The following is an 18,785-nucleotide window of genomic DNA, read 5'->3' as shown; positions in this document are numbered from 1 at the left end:
ATTATGAATTCAGAATTTTAATATATTTGGCATTTCATTTAAAAAACTGTTTTTAAAATTGATGCTGGAGATGATATCATGAAATGTTGGCATTAGCCTCCTGAGTTGGTGTTTCTGAAAATAAAGCCACAGACCATCTATATCATAATCTCCTGGGGGCACTGATTACTATGCAAATTCCTGGTCCCCACCAGGACCAACAAGGTCAGAGTCTTTGGAAGCAGAGCCCTGGAATCTGATTTTTTGTTTTGTTTGCTTGTGTTACCAGGGATTGAACCCGGAGGCACTTAACAACTGAGCCACCTCCACAGCCCAGTTTTAGTTTTGATTTTGAGACAAGGTCTCCAGTTGCTTAGGGTCTCACTAAGTTGCTGAGGCTGGCTTTGAATTCACAATCCTCCTGCCTCAGCTTCCTTGAGCTGCTGGGATTACAGATATGGGCTACCACCCCCAGCTGGGATCTGAATTTCTGATACATCCCATTGTGAGGATTCTAAAATCACTGTGGAATGGAGAGCTTATGAGGCAACCTTATCAGAAATCAGATATAAAGTACTGGGAGGATGCACACTAAGATAATTATTCCAAAATGACCTTAAAGATCAACCACCAATGATTCAGAAAAAACACGGTAGATAGTCTAGTTTAGGGCCTGCAAGAAAGACCCAACAGACAGGAGTAATACAATGCAGAGCTGACTGCCCACTGGATCCTGAACTCTCAGGAGCTTTTACCTGTAAATCCTGTAAAATATGGTTATATATGGCAGTGAACTAATTTCCCCTGTGGGTTGACAGAAAAAGTGTTGCTTATATCCACAGCCTCAGATTTTGCACAACTGCTGTCTGCCTGGCCCCTGATCTGTATCATGTCATCAGGTAACACAGTTCCTCTCCCATCAGGACATTGAGTGCCATCAGTATTTGAAATATCAATTATCAATGTTGTCATCCACTCTGTTTTTGCATTGCTCATCTTCTCTAGGGAACATACTTTCCATATTTTATTCAGGTTCCCTAATGCTTGACATTTAAACAAAACATTTGTTTAGTTGGTTTTCCCTAAAGTGATGATCCATTTTTATAATTTCATTTGTCTTTAGTTATTGAATTTTAAATAACATTGTTGAATGCACTGACTCACAGGGGGAAAATATAGATTTTTTTTTAAAAAAAAGATTCAAACTTGATCTCCTTGTCAATTGAATTTCTTGCAGATTAGAGAAAGCTAAACTACATCTCTCAGCATTTTTCTGCACATGTACTTGGGAAGGGGGAATGGGAATCAGGTTCATGGTTCATAACAGAAATCCCTGATCTCTCTGGATGAATGAAGCCCTGTTGTATGCCAGTGAAGCTTTGTGTTATGCCAACATTCAGCTCACAGAAAAGTCATGACAAAGGACAGGACTGGGCTATCCAGCACTGCCCTGCAGGGCAGACAATTGTATGCAGCTTCTTGTGAGATTCTTCAAGTTGGTGCCTGTGTTGGCATTGTTGTCTCCAGCCAGAAACCTGACTTGAGACTCTTGGATTAGAGCAGAGGTTGTAAACTCAAATGACTATGGTGGCCAGGAAGGTAGCATAGAGGAATGAAGAGGCCTGAACAGCAGCTAGGAAGACATCCCCACTGGAGGCCATTTCCAACTCAGCTACTCCTGGCCATACCAGGAATGTGGACAATCAGTGGCTAAAGCTTTTGATGGTTAAGAGAAGTTGATATCTCTGAATTTTTATGTGAACTTTCTGGATTTCAAATGTTGGCATTATTTCAAACATATTTTAAACACAGCAAAGGTTAAACTAGACATGTCTGCGGGCCACTATTTTGGAGCTTTTGATGGAGGGGATATATGAAATAGAAGAGGACTTATTCTTGCCAAATCAAGATGAGAGATGAAAGTCAGAGTCATGGCTAGTTTGCAGAAGCTGTTAGTGGAGATTCAAATCATGAACATTATAGGGACAAATCAGCCTTATTCTGGTAAGTAGCCAAAGGCCAAGCTTGTGCAGTTGTGAGCCATTTGTCACCTCGCTGCTCTGGGCGGTTGTACATGGATCAGTGCAGAGCCATAACTCAAATTCCATGCTTATTGATTGTGGGCCAGTGTGACATCTTCCTACAAGAAAATGATTACATTACTGAGTTACCCCTCCTCCTGAGTCCTCAGTGGGAAAGAGACCTGAGTATTTACATGGATCGCTCTGTAAAACTCCAAACCCTGACTTGCTGGCAAAGAAAGTCAAATGCTTTGGTCTTTCTGAAGAGCAGTTGTCAGATAGCATGTCATGTTAGGGTTGGGTTTCAGGGTCTAGTTGCCTCCTGATTAGTCAGGGAGAAGGAGTGTGGCTATATAACTACAACATAAGGACAGAAGGGTCTTTTGTATGGTTAGCTAAGTGCATTTACAAAATTAATCTGAACTTTGCGAAGTTACATTGAATTTAAAGAGAAATTTTAGACTTCAGAAAAGTATGTGGCATAAAATTCTGGGATGCTATAAAAGATTATGGGTATTTAGACCAGACTTCTAGTTCTAAGTCTGTCTGTAACTGGTTAGGATCTTAATTATGTGATCTCTTTTGGCCCTAAGTTGATTGAATTAGATGAATCTGACTGATATATTTAATCATTATAGTTTACATTTAATTTTTTAAAAGCTGGCTGTTTCTCTGTGATTGCTTATAGTTTCTAACTATTCCTTTGCCCATTTTTCTTTTCTTTCTTTTTTTTTGCATTGCTGGGGATCCAACCCAGAGTTTACTGAATGCAAGACAAACACTCTACCACTGAATCATATTCCCAGCCCAGAACTGTAGCTTTTCCAACTAACATAGCTGAATCTCAAAAACATGATACTGATAAATAGAACACACACACAAAAGCACATGCTGCATGATTTTATTTATATAAAACCCCAGAAAGTTAAAAAAAAAAAAAAGGACTATCAACTGGGCATGGTGGCACATGCCTATAATCCTAGGAACTTGGGAGACTGAGGCATGAGGATCCTAAGTTTGAGGTCAGATTTAGCAACTTAGCAAGACCCTGTCTCAAAATAAAAATAAAAAAGGGCTGGAGATGTTGCTCAGTGGTAAATTGCCCCTGGGTTAAGTTCTCAGTACTATAACCAAAACAATTTTCAAAGCAAAACAAAACCAAACCAAACCAAAGTCAGGATGGGGTTTCCCTTTGTAAAAGGGATAGTGATTGGGAGGAGTGTGTGGGGATGAGAGGGGGTGAGGGGTTCCAGTGATGCTGGTCATGTTCTATGCCTTCATCAGGATGGTGATTACACAGGTTTGTTTGCTTTATCATAAATCACTTAGGTTTTCTGTATTTTTCAGTGCTTACATTTTAATTAAAAACATTAAAACAGAAAAATTATGATTTTCATACTTAGCCGTAAGAAATGTTTAAAAGTTGTAGACCAAAGAGAAATATAGGTACTGCCCTTCTGAGGGCAGAAATCTTATTGCAGATGCCCCTGGAGGCCTTGTTATCCCAGGTAGTCCTAGGTTATCCTTAAAGCTTACACAGGATAGGCTATAATCTGGTGATATATACATCACCAGATTTTATGTATATATATAAATTTTAAATAATGTTTGTGGACCTGGAAGGAATATATAAAATGCCCCCAAAGAAAGCCCGTTCTAACTTTGTTCATGGTTTGGAACAATTATTCTACTTATCTATGGTCTTACTCTCTTTTAATCAAACCCTCATTCAACAAACACTTCTTGAGCACCTACTGTGTGCCTGAAGTTCTGTAGAACTGTCAAATATTTTGGGAGTAATGGAGGAGATGTATTCCCACCTGCTCTACTGAGAAGATGAGGACCTCTCATGTCAATTTCCACAACCTAACAGAAGGACTTTTATCTTTTCAAAGTTTCTGAGCCCTTGATACAAAGCCTGACTCCTCATGTCTCCCAATAAGTGCCCCCCTGCATCAAGCTTTACCACTACTGGCCCCTCACTTTTTAATGACAAACTCAGAGCCTCCCACACTAATAATTTTGTTGAAAGGAACAAATAAATTGACAAATGCATTGATTTCCTCATCTCCTTCAAGCTTCTGTCTGAGATCTCTTCTTATTTTATGGCCAAATCTCTCTAGGAAATTTCATTGCTAGGGAAGCTCTTTTGCTTCCATTTCCACAATGGGCCTTATTTATCAAACTCCACCCTCTCACGCTCCAAGGGCACCAGTTGTATATAATTCAGACCAGAGCCTGAAGGAGAGAGAAAACCACCAGGAAAGCAACATGGTGAGTACGATGGTTTTGATCAAATGTTTCAGGTAAAGTAATGACTTGCTGAGTATCTGGGGACATTCCCAGTAGGTGCCTGGCACAGTGCCAAGTGTTCAAGGTTTCTAAAGAATTATTAAAAAAAAAAAAAACACCTTTGACTAGAACTTCACTGGAGAAGATGAGGCTGGGAAGAGTTCCCTATGGAAGTGAGCTCTGAGGAATGAGTGGACTTGAAATAGAAGGAGAGGTGGGGGTGTTGTGAGCCTGCAGGCCTGGGGGCATGAAGTGAGAGTGGAAGAGGTGGGCAGAAAGCCCCTCACTGGAGGTTCTTTTGAGCTCTTCCATTGTCTACTCTTCAAAGTCAAGCATCTTTAGGGTCTATCTCATCTCCTTTTCACTTACTGACCTACTCCCATAGGCATTCTATCTAACCTTCCACCTAGATTGCCAATAATAGGATTTAAATTTCTCTCCAGAGATGATGCTTACATGACTCTGGGCAACTTACGTAAACCCTGAGTCTCAGCTTTCTCTCCTTTCAAAAGGGGAATTTAAAATAACCTCTCTCACAGAACTGTAAAGAGGATTAAATGCATCTTAAAACTTGGTTCAAGAGCTGACCATTGTTACTATTATTATTTACCATCCTCAATTTGTAGCTGCAAAACATTTGACCACTTACTCTATCTTCAAATATTCTTTGCCTGGTATTATGTGTGTTTTTTTTCTTTTTAATGTTTGGTATTGTTTTGGGTGTGTGGGGGGGTCTTACTACTTTGGAAGCCCTTTTAATTTTTTGGTGGCTCCTCTTCTTCCTGATCCTTGCATGGGGAGCGCTCTATGACCACCTCCTCCCACTCTGTTCTCACTCTGTTCCCTCTCCCTGGACAATTTCATCCACAATTGCCTGTCCTCCATTATCTTACATATGTTAATTACTCTTAGATTTATGTGTTCAGTTCAGACTTTTCTTCTAAGCCCTAGATTTGTATGGCCAAGGGTTTAATTGTATATAGCCAAGGGTTTATTTGATATAACTATTTAGGTGTTTTATGGTTATCTCAAAGTCATCACCTTTAAGCCAATCTCACTTCTCCCTAATCAGGTATGCCCAAGCCTCCTCTTACAGCATTCCATATCATAAAACCAAAAAACAAACAAACAAAATACATTGTCTTCATTCCAGTCAGAAACCTTGAACTTATCCTTGTCTCTCACTCCAGTCATCCACAAATTTAGCTGACTGCTTCCAAAAGCCAGTCTTCAGTCTGTATGCTTCTCTCTTTTTCCACAGCCTCTCCTGTAAATCCAGGCTGCCAACAGCTCTGGGACTCTTAGGTTTCTCAATGGCCTCACCTAGGGCACTTCTGCTGTCCTTCAACCTTTTTTCCTATAGTGTAGCCAACTAGAGTAAACTGTTCTTTCAGCTAATAAAATGTATTACCACATAAAAATCTCATCATGTCCCAACCTAGTTTAAAAATCCTTCAGTGGCCTTTTCAATTAGTTCTTCAAAATCAGCCAATTGTTCCAAAGGCTTAGGGAATCTCGACTATTTATAAATAAAACTAGGATTCTACACCATGATTTTAGATGTTATTTCTCCATGGGAGAGATCCTAATGTGACCATCACTCCAAAGTCATCTTATCCTTATTTAATATTAATAGCATATAAAAAGTAACAAAAATACTTATAAACAATGTGGAAGAAAACTTCATTATAAAATCCAGCAGGGCAGAGTTGGAAGTGCCTGATTTTATCCAGGGATCCCCAATGCCTTTTGCAGGTTCAGCTCAAATCATGTCTTTAATATCTGTTGGATACATGGTGATTAAGGGAAAAGACTGAATGGAACTGAGATACAATTCACAGAAATCATTTTGGTAATTAAACTCAAGTCCACAGCCAGGAAAATATTTTTTTTCCTCCACCAGAAAGCCACCATTTACTAACCATTTGCATATCAAATGAGCTGCAATAGCCTTTTTGGCAGTAAGGAAAATGGAAAGAGCTTACTGTGCCAGGCACAGTGTTTGAGACTGCATGAGGTTTTTTAAAAAAAAAAACAGTAAGATCAGCCTGCGCCCCTCCAGGAGCTTCCAGACAATTGGAAAAGAGACACTTGTCCAAATATTAATATTCAGTTTATTGGCTCCTGTTGTGGACAATGCCCTGGTTCTTTAGGTATAGTATAGGGAGCAAAACCAGACCTGTTTCTTATTTCATGTCTGATGAAGAGTCAGAAACAGACATTCATCACATTCAGACATTCAACCCCATGCATGATATTAATGGCTCTCAGATAGTAGTTGTTAGTATATGCCATACCTATTCACTGTACTTTATAGAAAACAGTGAAATGAAACTCTGAGGGGTACTCTTATTGTCTTCACTTTATAGGGAAGGAGACTGAGGCATAGAGAGGGTAAGAAACTTACCCAGTCATACAGATGATGCAGAAAACCTGAAACCAGCATCTACTGTTTAACTACCCCTTGCCTCCATTATGTGCTATATGGCATAAGCATATTTACAGATATGAGTTCCACTTTGGGAGGATGGATGGTGCTATAAGAATATAAACAAAAGCATCTCACGTGTCTTAGGAGACACTTAAAGACTGAGTAGGTGATAGCAAAGGGAAGGAAGGCAGATGCAAAACTGTTGACAACAGGAATGTATGGCACCAATGGTCATCAGGATGGAGAACTTCATAGGTCGGGGTGGGGAAAGCATGAGGAGTTGCAGGGGCCATCTGGGAACACCTAATGGAGGAGGCAAAACTTGTAAGTTTGGTTTAGAGGATAGACAAGAGAGGAAAAGGGAAATCATGAGTTCAGAATGAATATCAGGGACAGGGAGACACTGTTGTCTTAGGATTCTTTTAGTCGTGAACAGCAGGTGCCTTGTTGAAGTTGGCCAAAGAAAACAAAGACTTTACCAGCTTGAGTTACTGAAAAGTTCAGGAGTTAGATCTGGCAGCAAGTGGGTAAATGATACTAGGATGTCTTTATCATCCCACGGTTCCTTTTTCCTGAGTTGGCTTTGTTTTCAGACAATGGAAAGAAGACAGCTCTAGATTTATATCTGATCAGTTCAGTGAATTCAGGAAGGGAACAATTCTTACCCCCAAAGTCCCAGGGCTGACTCTTACTAGCTTAGCTTGTTATTATATCCTCTTTACCAAACCAATCACTGTGAATGGATCATGAAATGCTCTCATTGGCTGGGTCTAGTCATATGCCTTCCTCTGGAGCCAGGGACCAGGTCAGACAACACCTAAACCCTAAGGTCTGAGAACCAGGGAGGGAACATTCCCCAGAGTAGAATCCCCAAGCAATTCCTAGAAGAAGGGTAATGATTGCTGGGCCTGCAGAAGCAGAATTCCACCACAAATACTTGGCTGAAGCAGCGGTCCTCACACTTTTAAGCAAAAACTGATTTGTTATTTAGGTCTGGGATGGAGAATGGAGTCTGTATATCTAACAACATCCCAGCCCATGCCAGTGCTGCTGGTTCAAGGACCACACTTGGTGTGTGCAGAGGCATGCATACTACCTGGAGCGAATGCCTCCCTCAAATGAGGCTACTTAGTTTCAGCCCATAACCTGTTCTTCCATTTGCCTTCTTTTCCCAGCCTTATATTCTACACCTTCATATCACTGCTCACTATATGTGGGGCAGTTTTCCTCAAAGTTCTCTCATTGGTTTGTTAACATTTTCACGGTTTTACCTCTTATCCCCACTGAATAATGTTTCCTCACTGAGTGAAGCTATGGTTACAAATCTTCAACTCAGGCCTTTTTTTTTTTTAATTTATTTTTTATATACATGACAATAGTTGAATGTATTATACTTATTATTACCCATTTACAGCACAAGTTTTCGTAACTCTGTATATAAAGTATGTTCACACCAAATTACGCCATTATACATGTACTCTTTTTTTTGCATTACAATTCTTAATACACATATATACCACAATTTTTTCATATCTCTGTTTGTATATAGATTTGAAGTGGTGTCAACTCAGGCTTTTTCTAGTTAAGACCTATGAATATCAACCCTGTGCAAGTGTAAGATGTATTTAATCATTCATGAGTTGGACAAGCTCTGTCATGTTCAATTGATTTGTTGTGTATGTAACTTACTACCCCAGTTTCAATCTTGTTGTGTATATTGAACACTTTGGTTTAGGCTATAGGCTGTGAGAGGCATGTAAAAGTTCCCTTTAACTTGCTGAGGTAGCACTCAGTAATCAGATGCTGTTCAATTTTCATTGTGTCAGTGGTCTTTTTAATCCTGTGGATTTTGCAATCCATATGCCAACGTTGGGAGAAAACCGAACTCTTATCATGGTGTAAAATTTTCATTTCATTTAAAGATTTGAATTAATGCCTTTATAGAGGACCTGTGAAACTGAGGCCTGATTTTTAGCCTTGAGGTTGCTCTTAAACTTGTTATGTGACATTTTAAAAATCTTTGAATTTTTCTGGGCCTCAGTACCCTGATGGATCATAGTTTGGGTGTTTTGCTGACTCCTCCTCAATCAATAGTGCCCAACTTGGGTTAGCACACCGGCTTCATCTGTAACATTTGGATAACACAGAACGGGGCAGGATAGTTGATCCTTTAAACCTCTGTTAGTGATCTGCACAATAATAGTGTAATAGTGTATACCACCTGATAAAGTCATGGTGGCAACTGAAGGAGATCATAAATGTCAAGCACAGCAAGACTGACAATGGTTACAAATGAAAGTTGGCTATCATTATCATCAGGACCTATTCAGAAATTAGATTTAGGTTGCATGGCTTAAGCAGGAATATTAATGCTTATATCCACTGAAAAATACAATGCTGACATGGCTCCCCAGATGTCCAGTCTGCAGTGTTTGAATTCTATTTCCACAACAGGTCCTAGGAGTATTAGCAATTAACAACTCTTAAATCTTATGTGTGTAACATCACTTCCCACCCAAAACATTACCCTTGGCTAGACAGAAGCTGTCTTCAATTATTATTAATTTCTCTTCTAATTCGGTTTGCCATTAAACATTAGGAATTTATCATGTGTTTCACTTGTACAAACTTCCTTTATGGACAGCCCTGGTACAACCTTGCATTGTTTCTCACAGTTGGAAAAGGTTTCTTTAAGTTCACATGAACTTATCTGCCAAGTGATGTACAAATTTGCACTTGGAGCCTGCAGTCTTGACCTTCTATGTGGGAAATGCGTATAAGGGGAAACATCACCTATCTCAAAAACTAGAGATTAGATGCCCCTGAGAGGGATGTTTTCTTGGAGGATGAGGAAAAGTTTTGTTCTTCTTTCCACTCCATCTTTATACTTGCCCAGAAGCATGACTTTCCCTTTATACCTGCTAATGTCACAAATTGCCTGAATGCACTGCTGCATCTGGCCTCTGCCCAGACTCGGATTCCTTTCCTTTCCCGGCACCCTCTACCAGGCAGCTGCCGGCCGGCTGCTGGCCAGGGCTTTCAGGCCACTCCCATGTCCTGACCCCATTTTACTTCTTGGATTCCCGCGGGTGCCATCTGGCCGGAACCCTGGGGGAAAACTAAAAGTTGGACGTAATCACTCCTACTTCTCATGTTCTCCACGCACTAAAAAAACACAAAAGCCAGGGGATATTGGACAAGGTGGTGGTGAGGGCTCAGAGATAAGGCAGAGAGACCTAAAGACGGGGCTCAGACTGAAAGCGGTGTCCCTGTCAGCCCTCTCCTTGGCGCGCGTGCCCTAGACTGGAGTCCCCGTTTCCTCAGCCCGGGTCGGTCAGTGGCCAACGTCTGGAGCAGTCTTTGGCTTCCCGAGGACGCCACGGGCTCCGGAGGAAAGCCGAGGGCCACCGCTGTGTTGGGGTTGAGGTCCGCCCTGCGGGGAGCGTGGTGCTGCTGCCACAGCTGTGCGACCACCGGCCAGGCCCCGCGTTCCATCCAGAGTGGAGCCGGGCATCCAAAGGAAAAGCCAAAGGTTGAGACCCTGCAGGGAGCGAGGCGCGGGCCGGCAGGGCGCGCGGCGGAGCGCTCGGAGCGGCCGGCGGACTCCCGCGGCGCACTCGCCGCCCCTCCTCCCCGCGCGCCGGCCGCGGCCCAGGCTCCCTCGCTCCGCCACTCCCCGCCCCTCGGCCTGCCTCCCGGCCCTCCCCGCCCTCCCCGCCCTCCCGCCGCCGCCTCCTCCTCCCTCCCGGCCTCCCTCTCCCAGCCAAACTGAAAGCCGGACCCCAGGCCGCCTCGCCGCCGCCCGGCCTCCTGCGCGCTCCACCATGGACAGTCCTGTTTTCACCTTGTAAAGATGGCGGTGCGGGATCGCTGCAACCTTTAGACTAATGACTGTCCGAAACATCGCCTCCATCTGTAATATGGTGAGTGGCCGCCGCCTCGGGGGTCGCGCCCGAGGCGCTGCGAGGCAAAGAAAGGGAAACCCGAGCCGCACACACGCCCGGCAGCCCGGCAGGGTGGGGACGAGGGGGCGGTGGGTCCGGTCAGCGCGGTCAGAAGTTCCCGGCCCCCAGGCTGGGCGGGCCGGCGGCGACACGGGCAGCGGGGGAGGCGCCCCGAGCCCCCTGCCCCGTCACCGAGTGCCCGCCCGCCGATTCCAGGGCCCGCCGTGCCCCCGCCCTCCCGTTGCGGTGGAAGCCGCTGGCGGGGAGGTGGCCGCGCTCGAAGGTCCCCGGGGAGGGGAGTGGGGCTGAGCTGGGAGTAGGGGTCACCCATCCTGTCTTTGCAGTCAATAAGCCGGTGTTGGACTCCGTGAGTGCCCTCATCTCATTTTGAGTTTAGTCCTTCGATTGTATTTACAATTCATTTTGTAACGACAGTTGGTGTATCTGGAGAAATTTGAAATGTAATAAAGCTGTAAAAAAAAAAAGTCAAGATTGTGGTTAGAGAGCTGAAATTCAACCTGGTTTAGGAAAGCATGATGATTGATTCTGGATACCTCAGTTTACCTCCCTGTGAAAGAGGGGCAAGGTTCTTTGGCAATAACATTTATGGGCCCTAAAGGTGGGGATGGCTGTGGGTGTGGAGGAGGTCTCCATGGTTCTTGTGTCCCATTCACTGTAGATCTAAAGGAAGCAGGGTGGGCATGGACACAGTGAAGGGACATCACTGGGCTCTAATGGGGTCTGGATCCATGACCTAGTGGTCACTTTAATTTGGGAATCTCCCATTGCTTTCCCTTCCTTTTCAGTTTCTGCAGTTTGGGTACCTCCAGTTTGGGTACCCAGGGTATACCCTCTTGACACTCTCCCTTGTCAGAGCCTTGGGAAGTTCAGCTTGGGATAAGGTATTGCTCCCCTGTGCAGGGTTTGAATATTTTATTTTATTTTATTATTTATTTATTTTGGTGCTGGGAATGAAATCCAAGGCCTCCTGAACTCTAGGCACACACTCTGCCACTGAGCCAACCCCCAACCCCAGGGTGTGTGCTTTGCTCGCACTCTCTAGAATTCTGCCCAGCCCCATTCAAGTGGGAACTAGTGGCATTTTAGGGACACCTCCCCTGAAGCTGGTAATATTGACCTCTAAAAGCATCTGAGGAGGCTTGATTGAGTAGCCTTGGGGTAAAGTGTCCTTCCTCCATCACATAGCTTTTTAAATCTTCTATCCCAAATTCTGTTATAAGATCGGCACATGGCAAAGGATCATTGAGGAACCCATGTGTTAGCTCAGGGGTGGAAAAGTGAGACCCACTGGTTCTGGCTTCAGCTTTCAGGGCCACTGGGCAAGGCCACTGCCACAGCCAGTAGAGCAAAGGCTGGGGCTTCCCAGAGTGACAGCTGCCTGGGGTTGGTGCAGGGGGAGTTAGACAATGTGGGTGGCTCTTGGAGGCTTTTTCCATTTCCTCTTTTTCCTGCCTTTCTCCACAAGGAGACAGGTTTCCTGCTTCTTCCTGTCGAGTGGCATTAATGTTGCTTGGTGCAGTGAGAAGAGATGCTTTTCTTCTCAGTGTCTCTCTGCTGTGACCAGCACCTGAGGGGACTGTGAAACCACAGCAGCTTGAATGCTGTTCTTACGCCTGCTGGGGTGGCCTCAGGCCTACAGGGTCTCTGCTCTTGGTAATGTTCCTGTCCTGCTCCTTTGTGGTGACACCTCTCTGTATTAAAGCAGGCTGGAAACTTTGAGAGCCAGCATGTCCCAAGAGGAAGCCGGCCTCCGGATTTTTTTTCCCTTTTCAGTGTATCTGGGGCTCCTTGGCACACCTGGGCAGAATGTCACAACCTGTTTTCCTTGGAACTCAACCAGTGAGACAAGCTGCCTGGCAGGACATGAGAGGAGCAGGCCAGTACTGTGGTCAGAGTGTTGACACCTCCGTCCTGTGGCCACCTAAAAAGCTATCAAGTTTAGGATCACTGGGTGAAGTGAGGGCCCAGTAATTGATAAACAAGGAATTTTATCTTCCTGTTTGGACGCTGTGTCCAAAGAAGTCAGACTTCTGGGTACAAGTCCTGTAAAAGCTTTGTGTCCTTTAGCAGGTTGTTCTCTGCCTTGTCCTTGAGCAGTTTGCTCTCTGTCTTGCCTTCTTAATCTATACAAAGAAGATGACCATGGTTATTATCTCACTGGACAGTTGCTTTAAGTGAGTTACTGGGTTTCAGGAGGGAGTCCACACAGCAAGTACTCAGTGCTAGCTATCATTGTCCATAATCTTCTTTTTCATTGTGTTACCTTCCAGTTGTTAGAGGGACCATGGAGATTATGCCTCTTCCTACTGGATGGAAGCAACCACTAATATAAACAACCCACACATTATCTTTTGCAAGCTGAGTGGCACACAGAGGCCAGGATGGGAATTATTAGTCCCGCCCCTTATAAAAGGCTGTTCAGGTCACGTCTGGCCTTCCCAGACTCATTCCCAGAGCAGAAGGGTTGGTGATGAGACTGCTGTCTTTCCACCCAAGCAGACATAAATGTTCACTGGACCTCTCTTTTGTGTCTTCACTCAGAGATGAATTGTTTCCAGGTAGGTCTTTTCTGGATCTAGCCTCATTATTGGGCTTCTCTCTGGGGGGTGCTTACTGATCCTTTCCACTCCTAATTCCACTTGGTCCCAGCCATTTTGAGGTTTGAGAAGTTGTAGTAAGAGTTGATGGGACTGCATTTTTTTTTAAGAGAGAGAGAGAGAGAGAGAGAGAGAGAGAGAGAGAGAGAGAGAGAGAGAGAGAAGAGAGAGAAATTTTAATATTTATTTTTTTTTAGTTTTTCGGCAGACACAACATCTTTGTTGGTATGTGGTGCTGAGGATCGAACCCGGGCCGCACGCATGCCAGGCGAGCACGCTACCGCTTGAGCCACATTCCCAGCCCTGCATTTTTTTTTTTTTAAGCAGGTCATTTGGCATATGTGTGTCCCCAAAAGGGTGTTGGGATACTATCCTTCTGGGTGAGACAAACAGACCACTGAAAAGTGGACTTGTTTCCCCCACCAGAGAAGAAGGGGCTCAGCTGAGCAGAAACAAAACTTGTAGCAAATCCTCCCAGAGTTGAATATCACCTCTTGTCCCCACACTTCTTGTGCCAGTTTTAGATATAGAGAACATGGAAAATGTCCTCATTCCTGCTCTTGCCTCCCACCCCACTGAAGTTTTATTGTCCTTTGGGAGTTTAGTGCTGGTTCTCTTTACTTCTTCCATATGAATTCCCACCATAGTAATTCTTGATCAACTTGCTTAGTGCAAATCAGCGTGGCCAGACAGCAGTGTCTGGTTTGGAGACAGTAAAGCTTGTTTGGCTGGTGTGTTGTAATTTTGAAAATGCTCTAGCTGCTCCCATGCATGAGGAAATGTCCTCTGATGATAATCCTCTGATTTTTGTCCAGACCAATGGACTTGATTTTCTGTGTATTTTTATGGCCCTAAAATGGAAGTGGGTTTTTTTTTTTTTGAGTTTTCTATTTGAATTGAGGAATTTTTTAAAGAGGAAGCATTTGTTAGGAGAAACCAAATGTGACTTGTACCAATGCAAATTGGCTTAAATCATCTCATCCTTATGTCATTCATTAATAGTGCTGTAACATGTACTTTGGAGGAAATGCCATGTATCAAATAGATCACAAGTTTTGTACCTTTATAAACAGCCATCTCTTGAGGACCTGCTGTGTTAGTGTTAGCTCATATTACCTGAAAGTGCTTAATAATTGAACGAGGGGAGTCCCTGTCTCCAAGGAGCTCAGCTGATCCTTATCTCATGGGCATAATATTGGTAAAGATGAAACAGTTTCAATACAGTAATGATATTTACACAGATGAAGCTGAACAAAGTCCCCAAAGCAGAACAATGGAAAGACCAATTTATATAATGGGGCATTTCTTTAATATTGATACACTCTCTAGTTGTAGATTTTATTTTATTTTATTTTATAGGAAGACACTACCTAACTGTGTGTTAGAACTGTAATCTGACATTGTCTTTCAAGTTAAGCATGAAATCTAATATTGGCTTCGGGTAAATTGTTTTTCTGGGGAACTTTGTTTTTCTCATCTTCTAAAGGTAAATATATATGTGTGTGTGTGTGTGTGTGTGTGTGTATATATATACACACACACACACACACACACACACGCATACATATACATATGTGTATATATACACATATAAGTATATATATGGCTACAAAAATCTTAATAGTATTTTTTCCAAAAAGTCTTTATAAAAATTCACTTCATAATTGGTTAGCAACCTCATGACTACCTACACTTAAAACCTGTTGAACTTGTCAGCATTTTAACATCCATGGAACAACCCTGGGATAATATTAACACCAGAGTTTGTGGGTTAGGTTTGATTTTTTAAAAAAATAAATTGTTACCTTAAAATAAGGGAAAAGTAAAATTAACGAAACTTTGAGCCAGTGTGGTGGCTCATGCCTGTCATCTCAGTGACTCCTGAGGCTGAGGCAGGAGTATCACAAGTTCAGGGATAGCTTCAGCAACTTAATGAGACCCTGTCTCAAAAAGAAAAATAGAAAAATGACTGGGGACTCAGCTCAGTGGTAAAGTGCCCCTGGGTTTCAATCCCTAGTTAAATAAATAGCAAAAAATTGAAACAAAACTAGAGGATTTTTATAAATACAGTTTTTATCCTATAAAGTCAACTACTTATCTGAGGCAAGCATTTTGCGTTTTTAGAGTGGCTAGAAAAGTTTTTAATAAAATATGTGTCAATTTCATAGTTTGGAGAAAGGATAGCTTGCCTTTTGTTATTCATTTCCATTCTCAAGGGTAGCTGGCAACCATGAGTTTAGTGTAATGTATCTACTAGGAATTGTTATAATTGTTGGATTTTTAAAAATGCACCTTGCCTGAGGTGTGTTAATGTTTAAAGAAAAAAATTCTGCTCTTGTGGTCGGGGGGAGGGAACTTTTTAGTCCAGTATTTAGGGAGAAATAAATATTGTATTGCCTAATTGTGGATGTCAACTTTGTGTTTTGGTTCGCAAAAAATCTGCGACTTAACTGTCAGGTCTTGACCTTACATAAACTCTAGCATATTAGGCCTGTGGGGCCACAGAGCAGAATTTTTTTCTTTAAACATTAACACACCTCAGGCAAGGTGCATTTTTAAAAATCCAACAATTATACAATTCCTAGTTAGATACATTACACTAAACTCATGGTTGCCAGCTACCTCCACTTGAGAATGGAAATAAAAAGGCAAGCTATCCTCTCCAAACTATGAAATGACACTTATTTTATCTATAGCCTAGCCACTCTAAAGCCAAGCCCAAAGCAAACTGATGGAAAATTTGTAAAAGATGGTGTCTTTTAGTCTAGTTAACTTTTCTGGTGTACATATTTTAATGCAGCTCCTATAATAAACCTTCAGTTGTGGTGTAACCAAATGCTAGTCTACGAGCTTGAGAGCCCTTATTGGTCTTTTTGAGAGACAGGGCCACCCAACAGTGAACCAGCAAAAACTTTCTTGAGATAAATAAATTCTCGATCAGCCTCTAGCACTAGCACTAAAGGCTTTCTGGAATGTCTCTGTTGTGGGATTGTGGGTTAGAGTTTTGGGGATAGTATAACTCCCTTCATGGAATTTTACCACAGCTCAGAGAATGATTATTTGCTGTGCATAGTTTTAAGATCATGGGGGTTGGGAGTATGCTGTTGGTTCCCAAAGCTTCATTTCCCACATGGATCCAATATCCAAAGTCCTGATGCCACTTTCAGAACCTTCAAATGCTTTAAGGTAGCTCAGATGTGAGATTCCATATGTGGGTGGAGGTGCAATTGAGGCATCCAGAAAAGTAGATTAAAAGGGTGAACACTCCTATATTTCCCACCCAGTGAAGAAATAAAATATTACAAATATAATTAAAACTGCCTGTCCTTCCCCATTTCGTTGCCTTTCTTCCAGAGAGACCACTATTCTGAAGTTGGTGTTTATCATGTGTTTTTATGTTTTACTAGATATGTGTGCATTCAGAAATCAGATACAGTATTATTTCTTTGTGTTTTAAGTGTGCTTTGTAGTATTGAACTAATCTTCTCAGTTTGCTTTTGTTGTTTAAACTATGATCTTGAGATTTATCCATCAGGATACACAGGATTATAGTTTATTTTAACTGCTACATAATATTTCTTCATATAAATGTGCTACAGTATATTCATTATATCGTTGATAATCACTTAGGCATACATATTTTCATTTGTGCTGTTTTTAGTGTTGTGAATGGTTGTGAACTCATTCTCCTTGTATGAAAGTTTAAAATTTCTCTGTGTTGTATTCTGTAGAGGGAATTGCCAGGTCAAAGGAAATGGGCATCTTTCACTTTAATAGGTTACCAGATTGCTCTCCCAGGTAGTTGGATCAATTTTCACTCCAACCAGCAACAGTTTGGAGGGTTGCAGTCATTCTAGGTGCTTGCAGATAATTGATATTTTAGACATTTTTGCCAACCTGATAGGTGTGAAATGCATCTTTGAGATTTAAACTAGCCCTTTCCTGTGTACTAGTGAGGTGGAATGTGTTTTCATGTGTTTATTATGCTGGGCTGTTTTTAGCCCAAGGCCTGGGGAGCAGTTTTCCAGGGCTTGGGAGTCAGGATTGCGGTGTTGGTTCTGTTTAAAAACAGGTAATGGGACAATGAAGAAGAAGAACAGGGGACCAAAGCAAGAGTCAGGAAACGTAGGGAAGAATATGGAGACAGAGTTTGAAGGAATAATGGATGACAGAAGATCACCCTGGAGGGTTGAAAACCTGTAGCAAAAAGATGGCAGATGACATCCTGTGTGTTGGGAGTGATTTTGGGATAGGTTCTTGCATTCAAGCCACATTGCTTTCATTGAAGTTGGCTTTGGTGAAAATCGTGTCAGGGGCCTCTTCCGTTGAGCACAGCATCAAGGCTGGACTTGTGGAATTTTCCTGTTTACGCAGTTGCCTTTTGAAGTTCTTTTAGAAAATCCACATATGCTCTTCTTCCTAAAACACATTTTTCTTTGTCCTTTAGGTTAAGTACACTGTACAGGAAACATCTTCAATATTTGGAAAATATTCCCTGCACTTCATTTTAATTGTCAGAGTATGGTGAATGCTACCTTATCGAATATAGAAATACTTGGTTTTAAAAGTATGGTTTATGGCAGCTTTAAAAATGCTTTATACTGGGCTGGAGTGTGGCTCAGTTTTTGCCTTGCATGCATGAAGCCCTGGGTTTGATTCCTAGCAACACACACACACACACACACACACACACACACACACACACACACTACACACACACACACACACACACACACACACACACACACACAAAGTTTAGTGGTTCTTGGATGTACCAAAGAATGATGCCTACATGTGTATTTTTTTATTAAAAATTCAGACTCTGGATTTTGATTAAGTAGGTCCAGTGGGATCCTGGAATCAGCATTTTAAATAACTAGTCCCTTCTGTTTCCCACTCCTTCTTCCACACACTCTGCTACAGGGGTTACGAGGACCACACTTTGAGAAATTTTGTTTTCTTTGCTTGCCTTGGCCTCTTAGAAAGCATTGCTTATAGAAGCTGCCTGCCACCTGAAAGTTTTTTTTTTTTTAAATCAATGTAAAACTGTTTAAGGTAATAATTTAACTTCAAGAGCTATAGATTGAGGCCATTCTGTAGATTTATTTCTAAATATTAAATAGCAAAGTTTTTATTTATGCTTATAGAACAGAGTCTAAGCTCTGACTATAGATCATATCACCAGAGAAGCTTCTAAAAGAAACTTTAAAAATTAATTAAATCGGAAAACATCAACACTCAAAAGTATGGGGGGAAAAAGTATGTAATATATATTATATGGCCAAATACCCACCCTTCAGATTTAACAGATATTAAAATCTAGCCATAGCTAGTTGATTTTTTTTTTATACTGAGGATTAAACTCAAGGCTGCTTAACCACCCATCCACATTTTCAACCTGTTTTTTTAATATTTTTAGAGAAAGGGTCTAGCTGAATTGCTTAAGACCTCACTAAGTTGCTGAGGCTGGCTTTGAACTCACAATCTTACTGCCTCAATC

The 18,785-nt window shown here is 42.1% G+C and overlaps 1 protein-coding gene across 1 annotated transcript in view; it reads left to right on the top strand.

Moving 5' to 3' along the window:
• Positions 1 to 10,434: 10,434 nt before the first annotated feature.
• The window catches only part of Usp46 (ubiquitin specific peptidase 46), a 65,603-nt gene continuing 57,252 nt past the window's right edge, over positions 10,435 to 18,785 (top strand). The window contains exon 1 of the mRNA XM_005319995.5: positions 10,435 to 10,646. Within this exon, the coding sequence (XP_005320052.1) occupies positions 10,611 to 10,646 (36 nt within the window). The 5' untranslated portion in view covers positions 10,435 to 10,610. The remainder of the gene's footprint in view (positions 10,647 to 18,785) is intronic.

Source organism: Ictidomys tridecemlineatus, chromosome 9 (assembly GCF_052094955.1).
Source record: "Ictidomys tridecemlineatus isolate mIctTri1 chromosome 9, mIctTri1.hap1, whole genome shotgun sequence".
Lineage (NCBI taxonomy): Eukaryota > Metazoa > Chordata > Mammalia > Rodentia > Sciuridae > Ictidomys > Ictidomys tridecemlineatus.
The sequence above is the reverse complement of the archived record's forward strand: the minus strand, read 5'-3'. Positions and strand labels throughout refer to the sequence as shown.